The sequence below is a fragment of the Caloenas nicobarica genome, chromosome 10 (genome assembly GCF_036013445.1).
Source record: "Caloenas nicobarica isolate bCalNic1 chromosome 10, bCalNic1.hap1, whole genome shotgun sequence".
Classification (NCBI taxonomy): Eukaryota; Metazoa; Chordata; class Aves; order Columbiformes; family Columbidae; genus Caloenas; species Caloenas nicobarica.
In genome coordinates, this window is record NC_088254.1 from 9,020,788 (window position 1) to 9,040,984 (window position 20,197).

The 20,197-nt window shown below is 40.3% G+C and overlaps 1 protein-coding gene and 1 long non-coding RNA gene across 2 annotated transcripts in view; one reads left to right on the forward strand and one right to left on the reverse strand.

Annotated features, from left to right (window-relative positions):
- Positions 1-20,197, forward strand: part of ALDH1A2 (aldehyde dehydrogenase 1 family member A2) — a 55,764-nt gene that overhangs the window by 26,609 nt on the left and 8,958 nt on the right. Inside the window, exons 5-9 of the mRNA XM_065641964.1 lie at positions 145-274; positions 5,970-6,031; positions 8,744-8,872; positions 9,005-9,118; positions 17,226-17,328. Of these exons, the coding sequence (XP_065498036.1) occupies positions 145-274; positions 5,970-6,031; positions 8,744-8,872; positions 9,005-9,118; positions 17,226-17,328 (538 nt within the window). The remainder of the gene's footprint in view (positions 1-144; positions 275-5,969; positions 6,032-8,743; positions 8,873-9,004; positions 9,119-17,225; positions 17,329-20,197) is intronic.
- Positions 1-20,197, reverse strand: part of LOC135992651 (uncharacterized) — an 87,940-nt gene that overhangs the window by 1,497 nt on the left and 66,246 nt on the right. The gene's annotated exons all lie outside the window — the stretch shown is intronic.

Below are 20,197 nucleotides of genomic sequence, written 5' to 3' on the forward strand. Positions count from 1 at the left end.
GGTTAAGACTACACCAAGGCATAACTGGTTGGTCTTCATTAAATCTGTGTCATAAGTGAAGAGCTGATAAGACACTGAATACTTAGGTGCAATAATATAAAATGCTACTGTGCTTACATTTCTTAACTTTTTCTTTTTCTGTAGACTATGGAATCACTGAACAGCGGCAAACCTTTCTTGCAAGCTTTCTATGTAGATCTTCAGGGGGTCATAAAAACCCTGAGGTATTATGCTGGTTGGGCAGACAAAATCCATGGAATGACCATTCCTGTAGGTAAGGCGGATTAAAGCACAAGGTATGCACCTACACCTCCTCCTGCCCAAATGACTTCATGGATTACAGCTTTGTGAAAGGTAGAGGAGAACCTTGGTTTGGTCTAAGAGTGTGCGGTATGTTGCCAAAGCAGATGCTTAAAAGTTAGCAAGGGCTGGACTAGACGACCTGGTCCTGTTCTGCCCTACAGGCACATGCCAAAGAGTGTTTTGGTTTTTTTGCATGTGTCCATCTGAGAAGGAGCTAGCTCAATACCTACATTTAAATATTGTTACACTTAAAAAATTGGGTGCAGTATAAATCTGCCAAATACCTTGGAATACATGAAAATAGTGTTAGCTGCCTGTTGAAGAAACATTATGCTTACGTCTATATCTTGTTTATATACGTCTTCTTACTGCCTATGCATATCATTTTACTTGGGACTAACACTAGATCCAAATTAATTTATGCTTGAGTTTGCTATGTTACTATAGAGAACAGTACATGCATATCAGATGTATTTTGTTATATATGCTTCTTCCAGTTGTTCAGTTGGATGATTTTTATATTGTATGTATAAGATAAATCTTTGAGAGTGCTAGGAAATAATTCTGCTCGTATTTTTTCTAGATACGGGCTGCATTTTCTGTTGCAAACATATACATTTGCAGTCTGGACTAGATGTACCAACTGCTACAATTATACAAAATGGCACACGATAGCCAAAAATTATTTTATGCAGGTGCAGTCATTGAGATAAATATACTAATATTTTACCTGCATAAAATAAATATTTGGAGAAACAGTGAGGAAAACCAGCGTTTAATCTCTGGGTTATTTTTGGCTTCATGGTGCACACTGCTCTTGCACATGCATGTTTATTACACTTTACTGAAGGAGATTCACAAGTAAATGAATGTTGCTGTTGCCCATCTATTTCCATAAAATTACATTACGTAGCATGATATCTGCAGTACACTAGCTTGCCTCTGTACAGCAAAGCAGAAAACTTTCAAAGTTAGGCAAGCACATAAATTGAAAATGTGGCCCCAAATTCTTCCAGAGGAAAACAGATCATGTAACTCTTACTGCAGCGCTACTCGTTACAGTGTTTCACCTTATTAAAACTGCAGTGCGTACTGACTGATGTTTATCATCACGAGTATATTTTCACCAAAGAAATGAAAATGTAATATTTCAGGTGTAGACTCTCCTGTAAGCACTCCTTAAGATTTCCACAGTCGTTTGGGCTGAGATTCATAAATCCTGGTTTTGCTGCTTGCACTTTACATTTAAACATGCAGAAGTGCAGAGCACACCATAAATTCATATATTCAGCAAATTTCCTGTTCCCTAATCCCTTTCTCCTTGGGCAGTGAATGCCTCCTTCTCACTCGTCAGCCCCACAGGTACACAGAATTTAGGTCGATCACCAATGAGCACTGCTAGGTTAAGGAGAGTAAATATTCTCTGCTTATTCTTGTCCTCAAGTAGTGTATCAGACGAAAACTCTGATTTTTTTCCAGTGAGATGGGCTATGCTGCTGCAGAAGGCGGCACATTTTCAGCAGGCCCTCCTAAATGCAAACTTCAGTGCTAACACAGTTATCAGTAGTGTAGAAGCTAAGTCCACTCACAGATTGTCGCAGTATCAATTAGTTCTTCCTCTTGGTTTAACACTCCTCTGTATTCCTCTAGTTTCACACCATAAATTTGTCAGTCTCATAAAGCTATTTTAGAGCAAAGCCAGCGTTAAACAATGGCGCTCTCCACATTCGCTTACCATCAACTCATCAAAGGAAACCAAACAAGACAAAAAAACCCCAAAATCTCCTATTAAATCTCTATTAAATCTCCTTCTCTTTCTATTCAGTGTGCTAATAAATCTGGAACCTCCCAATCTTTCCTATATTTCCGTTGAGGTTTTCTTTTCCTCTAAAATAAAAATAGGCAAGTGATAGACAAGTAGAAGAACATTGCGTTTTACGGTCACATTCCTTTTTGTCCCAGAGCTGCTAAAACATTCAGACTGCCCTTTGCTTGCTCACATGTGTAAAGCCTTGATGATTTAAATTAAAACAGAATGAAGTTAGACTAGAAACTGTTAAACTAATAAACTGAATGCAAGGAAAAATGTATCTTGAAATGAATATATGATATGATACAGCTTAAAGAATTAACTGGGCTCTTCACCCATTTGTTGGTTGTGTCCTGCTATATGAGACATGTGACTGTATTGTGATTGTTATGCAAATAAATTATCCGGGATGGAGACTCCTGATGGAAATATGAGCAAACACATCTGTGGAAGGTACTGCTGTCCCAAAGTGAGAGATCCCTGGATAAATGGGGCTTTCTTTCTGATTAAAAAATAAAAATCTTTGGGCCAGGTGCTAAGCAGCTGCAAATTGATCTGGCTCTATTAATATCAGTGATGACTGAAGAATGACAGTTTACATCAGCTGAGAATATTTAAAAAAAAAGCTTTTAAGACAAATTTTTAGATTGGATGAGGGATCGGACTGTCAGATCCCTCTCAGGCTGCCAGCTAGTAGCAGGATAAGAGGAACAATCATCAGCAATAGCGTCTTAGAATATGTGTCATTAGCATGACTTGTATAAACTAATCTTAAAACTCTAAAATGTTTTAAAAGTCTCATATTTAATTTCTGAGCACAGGGAAGCTTTCTATGCTCACTGTTCAGAAAAAAAGTGATTCACTACATCAATCCTGAGTTATTTTGCCGTGGTAATAGCTTATTTTACATTATTGACAAGTCAGCTCTTAGATACATCTTTGGCCTGTCCAGAGACATCTAGAGCTTCTGAATAACTTCAAGTCACATAAGTTCACAAAGATATTGTTAGAAAGCAACCTCAAGAATCCCATCTGAACAGTAAGTCTGTGGATGATGAACTTTGGAAGTAGGTGTCAAAAAGGGCAGCTGTCTAGAGTCTAATGGAAGCAAGCAGGGCAAGTAACTGCATGGGAGCTCTCGCTCTGCAGAAAGAACATTCTGCCTACAGTCGGTAGAATTAACCACCATTTGTCTGCCTTGGCAAGCAGGTTCAGGTTATCTATAACTTTCTGTTATGAAGCACGCAGACATGTGGCAATGATTATGCAGTGACAATCTAAAGTCAGACAGTGCTAACCTGTGTTACTGTTACATTGTCACCATCCTTCTGACTGAGAATCCACCTCTCCCAGTACCACCAAGTACACGCTGGTATTTTTAGCTGTCTCCTCTGTGTGCCTCTTGAGCACTTAGACAGTTTTACCTGTATAAATTCTCTCTATTTTGACTTGTACTTTACTTCTGTCTGGTCTGATGACTCTTTCTATGGTCTGTGAACCAATTCTAGCATCTGTAGAAGATAACCTGGAAAATCAAACTGATCATCTCAATTTGTGAAACAAATATTCTCATCTTCACTGGGAAGTTGTGAAGTATCTAGAGATCGAAATGGTGCAATGACATTTTGTCAATGCAAAGCGAACTGACTCATCAGCTATTTTCGTCCTCCTTTTCCTCATATGAATTTCTTTTCTCTCTCCTCCTCCCTCTTTTATTTCCTCTATTCTGCCCCTTATCTTGGTTGGAGACTACTGTTACCTTTCTTCTAATTATTCTGTATTAGCTACTCTGGCTCAGGCTTCTACTGAGCAAATCCTGTAAAGTAGATGTACAGAAGTAAGCAGGCATGAAAATAAGTTACTTCTAATCAAATACAAGTTGAGGTCTTTACTTAAGCCCAAGGAGCTTTATGGATTAACCCATTTATTGTTAACAGATACCTAGTACAGGACATTGCAGCAGGTTCCCAAAATGTACTCTCTGTTGTCAAATTCAGGTCCTTCCCCACTACTGACCAGGGCTGGCTGCAGCTCCAGCCTTAATAGGGTGAGGCCACATCTGCCCACGTGCTGTCACGTCACTGAAGGAAAGCACGCACCCCGCATCGGACAGTGACCATGGGAGCAAAAGCATTGTAACTGCTCCTCCTGCTCCCTGCCTCTGTCTGACCCCTTCCTGTCCTGGTAAATCATCTCCTGTGATTGAGCCTAGGTAACCTTCTCAGCATTCTCACATACTTAGCTGAAATGATTTTTCTAAGTAAAGAGATTCAAGTTTTTCTAGATGACCAAGCACTACCAGATACTACTAGATGACCAAGGGGCACATTCAGCTTGTGCCTTTTTCATAGCCCTTCCTCCAGCTATAAGCTCACCGAAAAACATTTGACCTAAATTCAGAGGTGGTTTGAGCATGGGCTAGTTTATATAGCTACAAGAGTCAATTTAGGTACAAACTTTGCACAGATGCAGGCCAAGCACACTAACAAAGCTGATGGTCAGACAATACCTTAACTGGCCCCCACACAGAGCAGGTCCTTTTCCTGCTCTTTATCAATTGTGAAGAAACCTCCATCGTATCACAGCATGTGTAACCTCAGCATGTACTCCCAGACCACAGGCAAGTGCTGAAGCAGCAACAACCATGCAGGTTTGTGAAAGAGCACGAACTCCATCAGCCTGTGGCAGCACAGACCTGCCGCTCTGAGCAGGCCAGGCCACGTGAAAGGCTCCCCCAGACCACAGGCCTGACCCCAAATCACAGATCTGTTCATTTTGTGACCTGACTCAGGCTGCCCTGAGCTGAAAAGTGCTTTAGTTAAGGACTGCAGATCTAGCACAGCACTCACTTTAACTAATGATACCTCTCACTCCTCAAGTTTTTTGCTTTTTTTTTAACCTTAAAAATAATTACCAGATCAGAGTTAATTAAGTAATTCCCTTTAGCCTCATACCATCCACACGTGCTATTTGCAAACATGCAGTCTGCTTTTCCTGCATCTTTGTTGTTACGATCTTTCTTAGTCTGTATTCTTATTTCTGTCAAAAGTCTAGTGAGAAAAAAACATTATTTCAAAGTTTACAGTGACTTGGTCCTTCCATTTATTTCTTCACCTCCACCTTGCCCAAAAGGTTTGTGAAAACTTTTCTTATTCTCTCTTGTCATGTTTTCTAGCTGCATTCAACTTTTACCTGTCAGCTTAAACTGACTGCCTGTTTAGCTTGACGCCATTTCTGATACAGGCCTTGTCCTACAAGTCGGCTATCAGAGCATGGCTGTACGATGACTGCTGTCTTCTCCTCAGTGTTGTCTCCTGCAGTAAATTATGCTCAATTACGCATCAGTCACAGGCTTCCCCTCTTCATTCCACATCTACAGATTGTGGTGTATCATTCCATTACTTCAAATGGAAAATGAGTGAGATGTACGTTACTCTATGATCCCTCATCTGCTTGTGTATATACCTTTACATCGCTATGTTCCAGTCATGCCTTTCAGGAAATTGCCTTGGTGACTCTTCCTTCATTTCTCTCATCCTGAGCAGAGGCCAGTAAGTGGCTTCCTTGCTGCTGCCCTTTTTTGTGTGGTACAGCTTGTTCTCTTTCCCAGGGAGCAAAGCAGGTTGCTTTCTCATGGGACGCCTGCTTCCTTTGTTCTACAGAAAGAACAATTAGGTTGCTCCTGAACCTGGGTTTCCCATGCTGGCTCATGAAAAAACATTTCCATTACTTCTTTATTTCTTTTACTGCCATCAAAGGCTGATCCTTAGAGCCTTCTCCCTCCCTCCCTATATTTTTTTTTTTTGTTCTGCCAAGTCAAACTGCACTTGAGAGTAACCATGCTCATCTGTTTCAGATGGAGATTATTTTACGTTTACAAGACACGAACCCATCGGAGTGTGTGGACAGATCATCCCTGTGAGTATCTCTACTAGCACTTTCTATTTATTTTCATTTGAACCAGCTCTCTTTAAAGACACATAAAACATGGTCCTCAGCTATGTGTGTTTTCCATTACGAAAAAAGCTGAGCTCATATTGTTGACATATCTTTAACAGCCTCCCTGCAAATGCTTATTTGAACATGCTAATAGGGTTTAGGCTCTGTTATTAGGAGTTAAGTTCTCAAGTCATAGAATTCTCATGATTAAAACAAGCAAAGCAAAACACAGTGTTAATATGCTGTCAGTGGTTATGGATGTTCACACAACTTATGGAAAATTGATGCTTTGCTGTGGTAGTCTTTTTATTTATTTAGTTTTTACTGTGATTTAACAGGCTCCTCAGTTCCTGGGAGAATGTGATGCATTTTAATTCCACTCTTTGCTGCTATTTCTTTTACAAGGCTGGGGGAGAAAAGGAAACTCCAGGAGACTTATCATTACAATTAACATTGTGTAGCTAATCAAAGACATGAAATGTTTATTTTATTTGTTATAAGAGAGAAACACAGCGTTTCATCAAATCTAATACTCCCCTTACACCCCAATATACATCCTTAATATACTCTTGCTGAACACTGCATGGGAATTACACTGAAAAGCTAACTTTCTCAGAAGAACCAGTTAACTGGCTTTGACAGAAATTTCAATGGGAGGCTCACATATAGCTATTACAATGTTGTCTGGAAACTTTTCTCCTCGACAAAGCACTGGGGAACTAATCAGGACATTCTCTGAAATTTTTGTTGATGTTGGTTTTTTATTTTGTTCACATTAACCACAAAGCCAGCAAACAGCAACATGCAGCAATTCCATTAAAAGAGAAGCAGCCAGAAAATATTAACCATGTTAAGCCCTTTTCCCCTATTTATATTTGCTGTTATTTCACATCTTTGTTAAAGGGTGGCTATTGTGCTTGACACTCCATAGAAACTCAGAGAAACGTGCAAACGGCTCAGAGAGTGTGTGGCTACACCCGTCCTGCCAACACCTGTGTGCTCTCATAGCCTGACCCGCAAGCGGTCCTTAGGAAAGAATGATTTCACAGCTCTGTCCCCACTCTTCAGCCAAGCACATGGATAAGCATTTGCAAAATGACACCCCCAACATCTAACCCCAAAGCTACTAGACACCCCCTAGACTTGTCTCATTGAGCTTAACTGGCAGATATGTTGGAGAAACTTGGCCACGGGCTGAAGATCATGCCAAAAGCAGGATTTATTTCATCTAGATTTGTAAAAATCTTTGTTCAGGGTACCCCGCCATCTACCATACTTGTTCATTCTTTCCCCAAGTTTTCCTCCAGAACGTCAACATGGCTGTCACATGCATCTATTGTAACCCTGCTGCTCATCTGTTACATATTTCCTCCACAGCTACCAGAGAACAGCCGCTGGGCTGCTGCATGCACTGAGCCATTACTCTAGCCAATATGTTATTACAAAAATAAAATTAAACAGCAAGCCTAACACTAAACTCCTCATCCTCTTTCACATCCTAGCTTCCATCAAAACATATGCTCCTTGGCAGCTTTGTAGCATAAACAGGGCTATATACTACCCTATAAAACTTGTCAGAGCTCTCCTTGCAATACTATTAGAAGTGCAGGCTGTCAGCACATTGTTGGCCCTATAGCTCCCCTCCCAGGTATACTGGAGATGGAATTAAAACATCACTTTGTCTCCAGAGTTTATAAACAACTGAGCAAGTAAAAAATTGGGTGCTCAGTGAAGGAAAGACAGTTGTGTATTTTTTCAAGCTAGCCAGGGGCTAGAGGGATGTCGGTGAGAGTGGCAGCTGATATGCATCAGGCAATAACATGTTCTGGCCAGTGGCTGACTCTTCGTGAGTGATATTTTCTATTTTCTTTCCAAAGAAGATTATTATATACATTTATAAGAGAGACTGAGCAAACGCAGTTATTTTATTGCTCTGTCATGTCCACTGAAATCAGCAGGACTATCCACTTAACCTGCTAGGATCAGGCCTTCATGCAGAAAGGCTTGTTACTCTTATCCACAACTTGTTTGTGCACCAAATTAATATAATTCACTCCATCATCAGCTCCAGTCAAATGAAGTTGAAATTAATGATGACACAAAAGTCTGTATCACCAAAGTGTTTCTCAACTTGTTTTTTACTCTTTTTTTAATCATCTTCCAGATAAATTGCTCAGTAAGATGTTTTCATTAAAATTAAATGCTTTGATTGAGCATTGACATTTATGGGGTTTTTATTGTAATCCCGTCAATTAAGGATTATATAATTTTGAGTATAAATTTTGTATCTTAATACGTATTCAGGGGTAGGAAAATGCTTCAGCATGAACAAACAGTTCTTTCCAAATGTATCAGAAGAAATAACTAGTTGTCATGGGGAAATTAAAAGTGCCAATTGCAAAACAGTAAATGAAATAAAAAACAGTGACTAAAAAAATTAACAGATAACAGAAGATACTTTTATGAAGACTGCAGGTGCGGGCTGTCTTTCTTTGAACAGGAGAGAAAACTAGAAGGTCACTGTTGTCGCCTTCTTAGTTGCAGTAATTAAAGAAAAATCCTTGCTTTGTGCTGGCGAAGGTTTATGCTGAGGATCAGCCTGAGAAATAAGTGAAGTAGCGGCTTGATATCTTGAAAACAAACCACCACTGCAATATTCTTCCATCTATCAACTTTTATTTTTTCCTACAGTGGAACTTCCCCCTGCTGATGTTTGCATGGAAGATTGCTCCAGCTTTGTGCTGTGGCAATACAGTAGTTATTAAACCAGCAGAACAAACACCGCTCAGCGCTCTCTATATGGGAGCCCTCATCAAGGAGGTAAGAATAATTGACAGAAATAATGCCTCTGTCTCTCCTTGTGGAGAAGGAACTACCAGCACATGCCTGCTTTAACATGCTCTGTCAGTTTTCATAAATCATGCTTCCCTTCATTCATTTCTATTTTGACAGGCTGGCTTTCCACCAGGCGTTGTAAATATTTTGCCAGGATTTGGTCCAATTGTTGGTGCAGCCATAGCATCTCATGTTGGCATTGATAAAATTGCTTTTACTGGATCCACTGAGGTAAGAGGATTCACGGATATGTTGCGTAAAATGTGACTGAATACTTAGGGCAGGAGTGTGGGGCTGATGTGGCCCTTGCTGAAAATGCATTTAACACCCTCACTTAGGGTGATAGTATTTAGTCCTCGTGCTACATTTGTCACCAAGTAAAAGAGCTACATCTAAATAACAGTGGTCTGTACTTGCCAGCTAAGCTTCTGTAGCACAGTACTTCCAAAGCAGAAAGGGCTCCTTTCCTCTGGCCCCTGCTGTGCTCAGCACCTCAGCACAGGAGATATGCCTGGAAAAATATTGCTGGGATTTCCTGTGGGCTTATGGGGATGTGAATCATATGCAAGTACGCAGAACATCCCATGTATATCACAGCACACATAAATGCTGCTTTAGCATCCATAATTTGTGTATCTTGGCGCACTTGGGGAAAAGGGGAAAGGAAGGGGGCAAACGTACTTCAACTTTGGTGCTGCATTCAGCGTGCATCGAGGATGAGGAGGAGGTCTAAAAAGGAAGGAATGCAGGGAGAAAAGGAGATTGTCCAAGGTGTCTGTTCCCAAAATGAGGGAAAGAAACTGGCCAGAAGATGAAGGGAGTCAATTGTCTCCTGAATGCTAAAATGTCTTGCTGAGTCTACAATGCAGATGTTACAAAGGAGGTTCAGTCTGAAGCTGAAGGCTGTAATCTAGAGAAAGAGTAACAAATCCATCAAAACTCAGATCCTGTCTTGCTCTCAAATATGTGCAAAGCCGGCTGTTATCAGGGTTGGGGTGGGGATGATAGAGGTACTCCAGACTGAAGTCACAGGACAAGGGGCCTTATCTCATTGTCTGCAGGCAGACAGAAAGGAATCTCAGTGGGAGTTTCAGGGCTGGCTATATTTAGAGAGTGCTAAACCTGGCCCTTTTCAATTCAAAATCTGACAAACTATTGTATGGAGGGAGCTAAACCCTAGGGATCCAGTCTGTCTCTGATATCTTTGACTCCCACTCGTGGCAGTGGGAGGCTCTGTGCATCCCAGGGATACGGCTGTTCACAGAGTTTGGGTTTGTTTGAGTGGATCAAGCCACTGACCAAGCAGCCCTACTAGATAGGTGTGGGTGTCTCCCTGGTGGGCCAAAGGATTGCAAAGACCAGCTCAATTATTTCAGATAAAATATTCTTGTGGAATTATCCTGTAATTGAGTTTGGAAGTCACCGCACATGAGCCTAAATTCCCAGTAAAATGTAGCTGCAGTCATATTCCTGATTTGTATACACACAGTTGTTTTGCAATTACTTTATGCCTGTGCATGAATTTTTTATGGCAATTTTAGGTTATAATACACACAGGTTACATTCTAAGTCAATGGTAACATCAGTTTTCAGATTATTCTGTGGAATTATTCTAGTAATTACATCTCCTGTAACCAATTTATTTTAGCATCCTGGAATACTGAAAACACTAATATGAGCTGATTACCCCCCATAAATTAAGTTGAAACAATTGTTTTCATAAAGATATGTGGTCTTTGTTTAAGATAAATATTCTATTATACAGGATGTTGCACTGTTTGGAGGAGGAAAAATACAGATGGGTTAGGTTTCAAAGTTGTCTTTTGTAGCCAAAATAAATTTTTATTGTAGTTCCAGACAGCTTTAGTTTTAATAGGCGTTTAAACTCCAAAACTGTGGGTTTTGTATTAACTCAGTGCCTACCTTTAAAAGCCTTACTAATAGGAAGTGAAAAGCATTACAGAGATGAAAAAGCAATTCTCTAAGAACCTAAAGCAAGAACATATGGAATGTTTTAATGCAAAATTAGTGTAAACTATTCCATATTGTTTCTGATTTCCTGTAACACTGATTTTTTGTAACAGCAAGTCAACATTGTAACATTTTAAACACAACCCTGTGATATGAGCTGTACTATAGAGTCTTTGACTTCTCCAAAACATTTCAATTTCTAATGAAATAATAATGGAAATATTTTGTCTCTTTGGTCTTGTCTGAGGCATGTCCAATAGCCATCAGATATGTAAACGCCACAATACTAACTTGCATTCCCCCATTTCATCCAGGTGCTCGTTAAGGCAGTTAATACTTTCAATTTGAGCAAGTTAATGATAAAACCTATCAGTACAAAAGCAAAGATCTTCAAGTTTAGGTATCTGAAGCACAGGTTTTTCTCAAGTTTTCACCATGAGGTTCTTTTGGAAAAAAACAGGAATTCTTTAACTTTGAAGTATATACTTATGGCTAATGAAAACTCCTCATTTGCCTGTAAAAATCACAAAACTCAATCTACTAGTATCTATTTCCTGCAGAGTCTTTTTAAAGGCAGAACCCAGGCTGCTCTTCCTACAAAAAATGTGATGCTAATGTTTTCCAAAATTTATAGAACCCAGTCCATAGAAATATGAGCCAAAAGGCCAGGTTCATGACCTTAACTCAATAAAGCCTGACACAGCCACACCAAAGCTTCATCCAGCCTACCACCTTGTCTTGCAACACAACCAGTACCAAGTGCTTACAGAGGAAGAGAGCTGCCTTTAGCCCGCCTGCTTCTTATGGAACAGCCTCCCACGGCTCACCCCTCTCCCCGTCCCCTGGTGCATGGATCTCAAAAGTTTGAGACGGGCATTTTAACAAAAGTGTTTCTGGTTTCACTGACCTTTCTTTTTCCCTTCCCTCACATAAAACTTCAAACTGCCAAACCCAATCTTTCTTCCAGTTAATCTGACCACGTCAACACTTGCTCCTGTCCCTTTCCTACTTTCCCTTCAAAGCCCATAATCAATTTAAATATCGCATTATGTCTTACTATATTTCTCCTTGATCTTTCTGGTCCCTAGCTGTAAGGTGAAACTCTCGCTCACCAGGACCCTGGGAGCAGTTCTCTAAACTCAGCTTCCTCCCACACTACCCCAGCTGTTCACTATACACACCTTTCCCTTTTACTCTGCCCTCTCTGCCACAGCTTCTTCACTGTTCAATGTATTCCTGTCTGAGTTCCTTCAAAAAATTCCTGGCAGCAATTTAATTAAAATAAAACTCAGTCATTTATATTTTCAGAGCATAAGAACAGATTCAAGCTCAGGATGCCTGGCTTAGCCATGTGTCTGCTGTTGGGCTGCAGAGCTCAGAAGTACAGGAGGGGTTATAGAAGTCTCCTCTCTTCCCCAGTTAAATGAACAGTGAACCTTATTTATTTCCAGAACAAGTGCTGATGAGAGGACAATTTTTACACACATCAGAAATGCAGAGAGGTTCTTCATATTACTTTATTTCCTGAAAGAACGTCTGCTAAGTAACAAACGTGAGAGGCCTTCAAAGAGCAGAGAAAAGCAGCTATCAGAAGCTGCTTTATTCTTCGTTTGCCTTTATTTACACTCAAATCTGTGTATTCAGTTACAGGCTTTGCAAATACAGCGATTTTGACAGCTGTGAGCCGGCTGGCCATGTCTGTGTATGAGTGCTCCACCTGAACAGGAACTGGGGTACCCATAAGTTCCTGGTGCACGTGGCATAGTTGGGTGCAGTATGTTCTGAGCTTAAGGTCAAAGATTATTACGGAAAGCAGGAAGTTAAGCATTTAAAAACACGTGCATTTAACACACTGGCTGGATTAAAAATTGTATTTTGCTTGTTGCAAAATTTTAATGAGTTCTGATAACTTCTGTTCAAAACCAAATGTGTTACCTCCAAGTCAGAGTGGCTTACAACTCTCTTCAGTTGTTAAACACTTTCAAGATGAGAATTATAGATAGCACGCAAAACATTTGAAGCCCTAGCCAACAAGAAATGTATCCTAAGTGGCTGGTTTCCACTTTGTTCAAACTATTCCCCATTAAAATGCAGACAGATTAAAGATAGGATTCAGGTCTGTGTTCATAGAGTTCTGCAGAGTAACCCAAATAAATATCCAACAAATTGGTCTGGATGCCTGTGTAAACAAAAGGTCTATAAACAACTGCAATAAACCCCAGCAAAAGAGTCTGCATTTTGCTTGGCAGAATGTTTTCTTTATGCACTTAGATTAACAAACCATGATCTCATCATTAGTCAACAAGATACTAGAGAGACCATCAAAGCAAACTACAGGAGAGTCAAGATTGATTCATGCCAAACAAATGTTTGTAGCTAACAGCTGTATTACCACTGATTCTAATTTACTCAGCAGGATTCTCCTTTCATTTCCGAAGTGAGATGAATGTCACAATGCATGATGTAGACAGGATGTCTCTACCTACTGCATGAGCAACGAGTTGTGTCAGCTCTCCTGGACCACACAATCTCTTGCTGGTTTTAGATATCATGAAGAATTACACCCTGGCATTTTCTGACATTAGCAACAAGAATCCTAAAGGTGACTTGACCTGTTCCGAGGAGCCTGTTAACTTACCATGCTACACACATCCTCTTCTTCATGTCAATATTTTAAAATTCACTTGTCTTTGCTGGAGACACACCCTGAACATGCTATGCAGTCCTAAAGTGTTTCTCAGAAAGATTTTGCATACAATCTGGAATTAAAAAAAAAAAAAAGAAAATCAGAGAGACTAAGTAAGCAGTACCATGGGTTTGAAAGTTTAGCCAGACACTGACATCCAGTGCCTCAACAGCTGGAGAAAGAAAAACTGCAATTCCAGAAAATACAGAAACTTTCTGCCTGATCATATCATTCCCCAAAATTTAATTAATCTTTTGTAACTTAAAACACTTACTGTTCTTCAGATATTCTCTCAATATCCCAAGAGAAGTATAACAGCAAAGATGGGCAGCCCAGTTACTTAAAATGCCTAAGTCACTGAAGATGTGTATCTGTCAATTTTTGCACTGTTCATGGAACCATTTAATCTGCACAGTTTCCTGTGCAGTCTTACCCTCAGAGTCTTGTCTGTGGCAGCATGCAGAAAATCACCTGCTGTTCAGCTAGACTGCTGTTCCCATTTAGGTGTTCCCTAATGACTTAATGTGTATCTGCAACCAAAGGAAGGTTGAAGCAGAGGGAAGCCAGACATTCTGATGGAGCTATAGAGGAAGTATTGCAAACCTTGGCGGTTTGCTTTTGACTCCTGAGACTTCCAGTGCTTTAACAATAACAGGCAAACCTCCCTGTGCCACGGAGAAGCAGATTTCTGTCTGAAAACAGAAAACTAGGAGAACATGAAAGGCAAGAGACTTTTTTGAATTTCTGCACAAAGTATTTAAATGTGACTGCATTAGCCTCCTCTTGAAAGAGACATTAAACTTCCAAATACGGAAGGCATAAATAAGCAACAAACAAGTGTTTTATATCATGCTACACTCTCAATGCCTAACATTGTGCAGTTCGCAGTCCGGAAACAGACCCTTCTAGAAGTATTCTTCAAATAGCTTTTTTGCACAGGGGTGCCACAAAATGCTTCTTTAATCTTTGTTGTTGTTGTTCTGAATAACAAATTGTTTTCTTTGAGATGGGCCAAATTACATCTGCCTCACCCTCCATGCAGCTTACAAGGTTAAGGTACTTCACAAGCTATCCAGGGATACTCCTGATATCAATCTTGAAGCCTATTCAAAACAAGGATGGGGAGTCAGGGCTTTCTCTGCCAACATTCCTGCTGAATAATCGCACAGCTCCATTATCTGTGGGGGAGTCCTCTCTGCCAGTGTTCCCTCGCAAAGCTGTGCTGCCTGGTGGGAGCTCGCAGAGAGAGCTGAGAGACACCGCAGGAAGCATGTCCTGAAAGAGCATGCAGATTGCAACACTATCACTTATCCCTTTCATGCTGTCTTTCTCCATAAAGAGAGGGTCAGTCACAAAAGGCTGCCTTTGTCACTAAATAATCACAGTGCTGGTGCCTTCCCTAAGATTTTTCTCAACCTCTAAGTGCACAGGGCACAACAGGAGCACAGCGCACAGAAATGCTGAGCAGCATGAGCCCCACCATCATGATGTCTACGCTCACAGTGAAGCTGTCAAGTGTAAACTTGGAAACTTGACAACAACCTCACTGTCTTAACAATAATGTCGACCATATTTTTCCAAAAGAACATCATTGTCTCCAACCCATTTGGACTTTAATATTTGCCACGTACATAATATTTGGACTTGCATATCTGCAAATCACTGCATAGAATCCTTCCAAAACCTTTGCCTACACGGACAACAGAGTTTTGCCATTAAAGTGGCAGAATGGAAGGTGAAGAGATGGTGGGCTGGACACATTGCTCTCATTTCCTTGGTCTGTTCTGCTCTTTCAGATTTTTGAGGGGAAATAGGTGGTGGTTGTTCCTTGAGAGAGGGAGGTTCAAGGCAGTGGAGGTGTGAATGGCATTGGCTGGCACTGGCTATAAACACAGCACTCTCACTGCTTTCCCTTGTACATTTTCAGCACAGTTTGAGAGACTGGAATTTCCAGATGACGTGCTCAATGTATGTGGTGGGGGTGGAGGGCAGAAAGGGTCCTTCTTTTTTCATGTTCACTTCTGGCTGTCAGTCAAACATAGCAATAAAATCAGCTCCAATTAAGGGGATATGCAAGGAATTTCGTGATAATGTCAACACTCCATTCCATCAATAAAGGGGTAAAGCAGCTAATTTTTTTTTTTAAATAAATAACCTCAATCACACTCGACTGTGGTAGCACCAGATAAACAGTTAATCACAAAGGTACATGAAGTGGTTGACAATTCCTTCATTATCCTGTGGGGTTTTTGGCTTTTTTTTTCCTGTGGGGGCCCTGGTTGGTTTCTGTTTCATTTGCTTTCTGATTACTCTAGTGCTGACTTAACTTTCTCCAGCAGACTGCCTTCAGTTCTCTAAGAGGTTCAGTTTCTCATCCATTAACCCCTTACTGCAGGGAATCTCACTCACTTGACCTGGCAAACAGAAAATGGCCAGAGAGAACAGAGTATGACACGGTGAAAGGAGTCCAGCTTTGGACTCACTCCCATCTCACTTCACATCTGACTTTCTGTGTGACCTTAAAACATGTCCGAGTTAAAAGAAAGCACTTATCAAGGTTCCCAAGCTTCTCAAGCTTCTCAATCTTCAACAGATACTTTTAGTCCTGTGTTCTACCATGTAGGAGCCGAAATCTACTTGTGATTACTTCCTAAGCTGCAAAATGGGTGTAGTTACTCTGCAACAGTATAAAATCTGATCTATTTTGGATTCATTGAGCCAGGGAGGCACAGATGCCTCTCCAACTGTGCTGATGTGGAAACATGTCCAATATGTAGCTGTCAGATTGTTGCTCCATTTCATCTACTCTCATGCTCCTTGGTGACATCTGCAATTTACAGCTGCTCCAGCCACAGGGCTGACCCCACAATCTACAAAGACATTTTGGAGGTGCTTTTGACCTCCTCAGCCCATATTATCTGTGGTGCAGCTGAGGGTCAGGTCTGGGATGGTGCTTTTGTAACTTCTTGCCCTACTTGGCATTCTGCTATGTGCTGTTAATCCTGCAGAAAAGGCTGGTGATTTCATCAGAATTTGACATATTCTGGATCACGATTTCATGGTCAAATTACTTAATCCTTTGGGAACTAAAACCTGTATTTTGAGGAGAGCAAATGCCCTCCTACAAACAGGTTGCCTAGCAGTTCAGTAACTACAAGCAGTAAGAATTAAATACATTCTAAAAGCAGTGATCATCTGGGATTACTAACACCTGGACTATATAAGTATGAGAGCAGTTATTAGTAATGAACAGTAAGAAGTTTAATACATGCTTAATACATACTCAGATATCAGACTTTTTTCTTTTCAGTAAAAAGTATATAACTAAACCTCTTAATAGTATCTAAAACCTTGTGAACATGCCACTAGTTTGGCTGGAAGTAATTCCACTTACACCGATTTCAGACATTTAACTCAGCCCTCCCAAAGCACCCTAAAAGCAAGCCCCAAGCCATTTTCACAGAGACAATCAGGCAAAGGGTACAAAACACTGTGCTGTGCCTTTTCCACTCTCGGTTTCTAGAAAAACCCTGGAAAGCTGTCCACTGCTGATGAGAATCTGTTTGGATTGAAGAACCTGCTGGATTATTTAAAGCTCTGTTCCAGTGATAGCCAACATTGGCTGTTAAAGTGAACTGTATGACTACAATCCCTGTAAAATGTGTCTCCATTTCCTTTCAGGTTGGGAAACTGATCCAAGAAGCAGCTGGAAGGAGTAATTTGAAGAGAGTTACACTGGAGCTGGGTGGGAAAAGCCCAAACATTATTTTCGCAGATGCCGATTGTAAGTCAGCACTTCCATATTTTTCTTAAAAACATGTTTGTGTGGTGTCTTTTATTTTATTTTTTATTTTAGGGCATACCTTTCATGTAAAGTGAAATGGACCAATATAGCTGTATCTAATTGCACGTTTTAATCTTACAGAAGCAGCCTAAAGTGTGATTTTTTTTAGAAAAAGACAATATTTGAACCCACACATTCACAGACAACGAGAAAACTGAAAAAAGTTACAACCAAGCGTTTGGAAACAGTGTTATTTACAGTCACAGGCCCATACACATTTGTCATCCTAAACTGCAGCAAGGTAGTTTAGTGCTTTAAATCTGGATATGCTGCGATTTTTTTTTGCTTCGCAGCAATTATAAGAAGGGAGGGCTTTAATTTATACTTGAGTTGCTAAGCTAGTCAGTGCAGTATTCCTTTGTTAAGCCGTTCTGATAGTAGCTATAAATTCCATTTTTTAAATTTCCACAATTGAGGAACTGTGTATTGAAATATCCTCATTGCCACTGTCAGCAGGGAGCTGAAGATTTTGGCAGCTGGATGATGTTGCACAGCTGAGATTTTTGGCACCTGAGAAGGTACAGGACAGTGGTTTAGGACAGGATAAAAACACAAACTGGAAGTTTCTGCTGAAATATCAGCAATGAAATAGTTAAAAATGTTAATATCTAAATTGTCAGCAGGAGGTTTTGAAGTTCACACCCCATTAAGATGAATGGGACAGTTCACACCTTGCTTTGAGCTATTGTTTCAGGCTGAAGCACAGGCACACTGTACTCAATGCATTTTCTGAGAACTTTGTAACCCAAATAAATAGACAGATAAGGATTTGGTCTTTTAATTTAAAAAGGGAAAGTGAAGAGAAGAATGATTCTGAATAGCACGAATTGCAAGAGTTGGTCACAGTCCTATATTCATTTTTAAAAGTTACCAATATCTGAAAGACCACGGAAAGCTTGGGAACTTTCAGCAGCTTTTCTACATAGAAATGTTACCAAGTTGAGGTCTAAATTACAGCCACGGTCATCCTGGTAAGCTAAAAAGGCTCCTCTCAACTAGAGCCAGATGCAGATGTTACAGCTTCCTACTCCAGTTACTCATCTCCATCTCCCACCTGAAATCACCACATCTCAAATGCCCCTAACCTACAAAGTCAAGCTGGATCACCTGAACACTTCTAGTAGAGTCGTGCTGGGGCAGGTCTGTGTTATGGCCTTGCACAGGGGACGGGGGAGAAATGCTCCCAGCTGCCACGCAGAGCTGTATGTGATCTGTGACTTGCTGTACATGCCAAATACAGTTGAGGACCTGGGAAGAAGCTGCAGGTGAGGGGGGAACAATAGGGCACAGAGGCAAGCACAGTCTTCTTCAGGACTGTCTGTTCCACAGTACATCATACTAGAGCTCTCTGGTCTTCCCATAATTACAACTACCAGCACTTGACCAAAGATCCAGACTTCAAAGTTCTGATTATTGAAGAACAGCAAGACAATTTGCTCACCATTCCAAAGGAGCTGATTGTTCTGCTTGAGGAACACCATTTGCCAAAAGTTAGCAGAATGCATGACAAAGCTGTTGAAAGTTCAGTGCACGGAAAACCAGAGAAGAATGGTCAGAGCCCCACATGGTGAAAAACTGTGTTAACAATAGAGGAAGAAATATCAGTTAATCAGTTCTATCCACTAGTGTTTTCAATCTCCATGGAGCTGCCTGGGAAAATTTGAATGTGGTCCAGGGAACACCCTATATAATTTTTTTTCAAGACCACACTGAGGGCAGAATAAGACCTTTCTGTTAGATGGAGCTGTCTAGGATGTGCTGAAAATAAAGCACTGTTGCTTTGTTTATTCCATAAAATATTATACTTTAAGCAATGTTCCAAACTGCTACAACTGATAACAAACGTATCACGGGGCATCACTTTTTAAGGATTAATTCAATATTCTTGTCTTGTCAGCTATTACACTTAATGGGACAATTTAGCTCTGTCTAAATATGACAGGACTCCCTTTCCTGCTTAGATAGAGGATGTGTTAGTTGTACCTCCAAGGAAGTTAACAGCAGAAATCAAGGGTTGCTTGTTCTATAATTGGCCTGTATTTTTAAAGCCATACCCAGTCACCTGTATAGGCCAAAAAGATGTTTTCTCTCTTGCAGAAGAATAATCTGGCTTTTTAGGAAGGATAGGTCTTGACATTATCCACGTCAAATTTTTTCAAGTTCTCGGTTGGCTGTAATTCTCACACATGCAGTATTAAATCAACTGCAAACTTGGTATCACAGACAAATTTTCTCCTCTTCTACTGATCCCAATCAGACAGATTTCTATAATGTGGGGCACAATCCATTTACCAGGGTCTCTTAAGAGTTCTAGTTGATAAATTACATGTTGCTGGCATATAAGACGTTGGTGAAGTTGCTCTTGCATACCCTACTCCTATAGACTGCTAAAGCCCTGTCTTGATTTAATTTTTGCAGTGGGATATTAAGAAATATTTTGTGGCTTGTGTCACGAGAGGGCATGTGGAATGTATTACGTATGGACCCTTCATTACAGAGACGATGCCTGAAGTCTCAAGTGGTCCCTTGCAATCTAGTGTTTCTGAAACAGTTGTTAACACTCCTAATATCCCTCCAGTATAGCTGCATTCAGGGTGGAATAAATGGGGAAAAAAATCAACTTTAGACGTGTTTAAAAACTCTGTATTTTCACAGGAATTATGACACAAAATGAAACAAATAATCTTCCTTTATGACCCAACACAACAACAGTATGTTTTGATTTGGTTGCTGTTTCATTATTGTTTGTTAAACCAAATCCTACTTCTGCTTATAAGTTTTAGAAATATGGCACTATGGAATACACGAC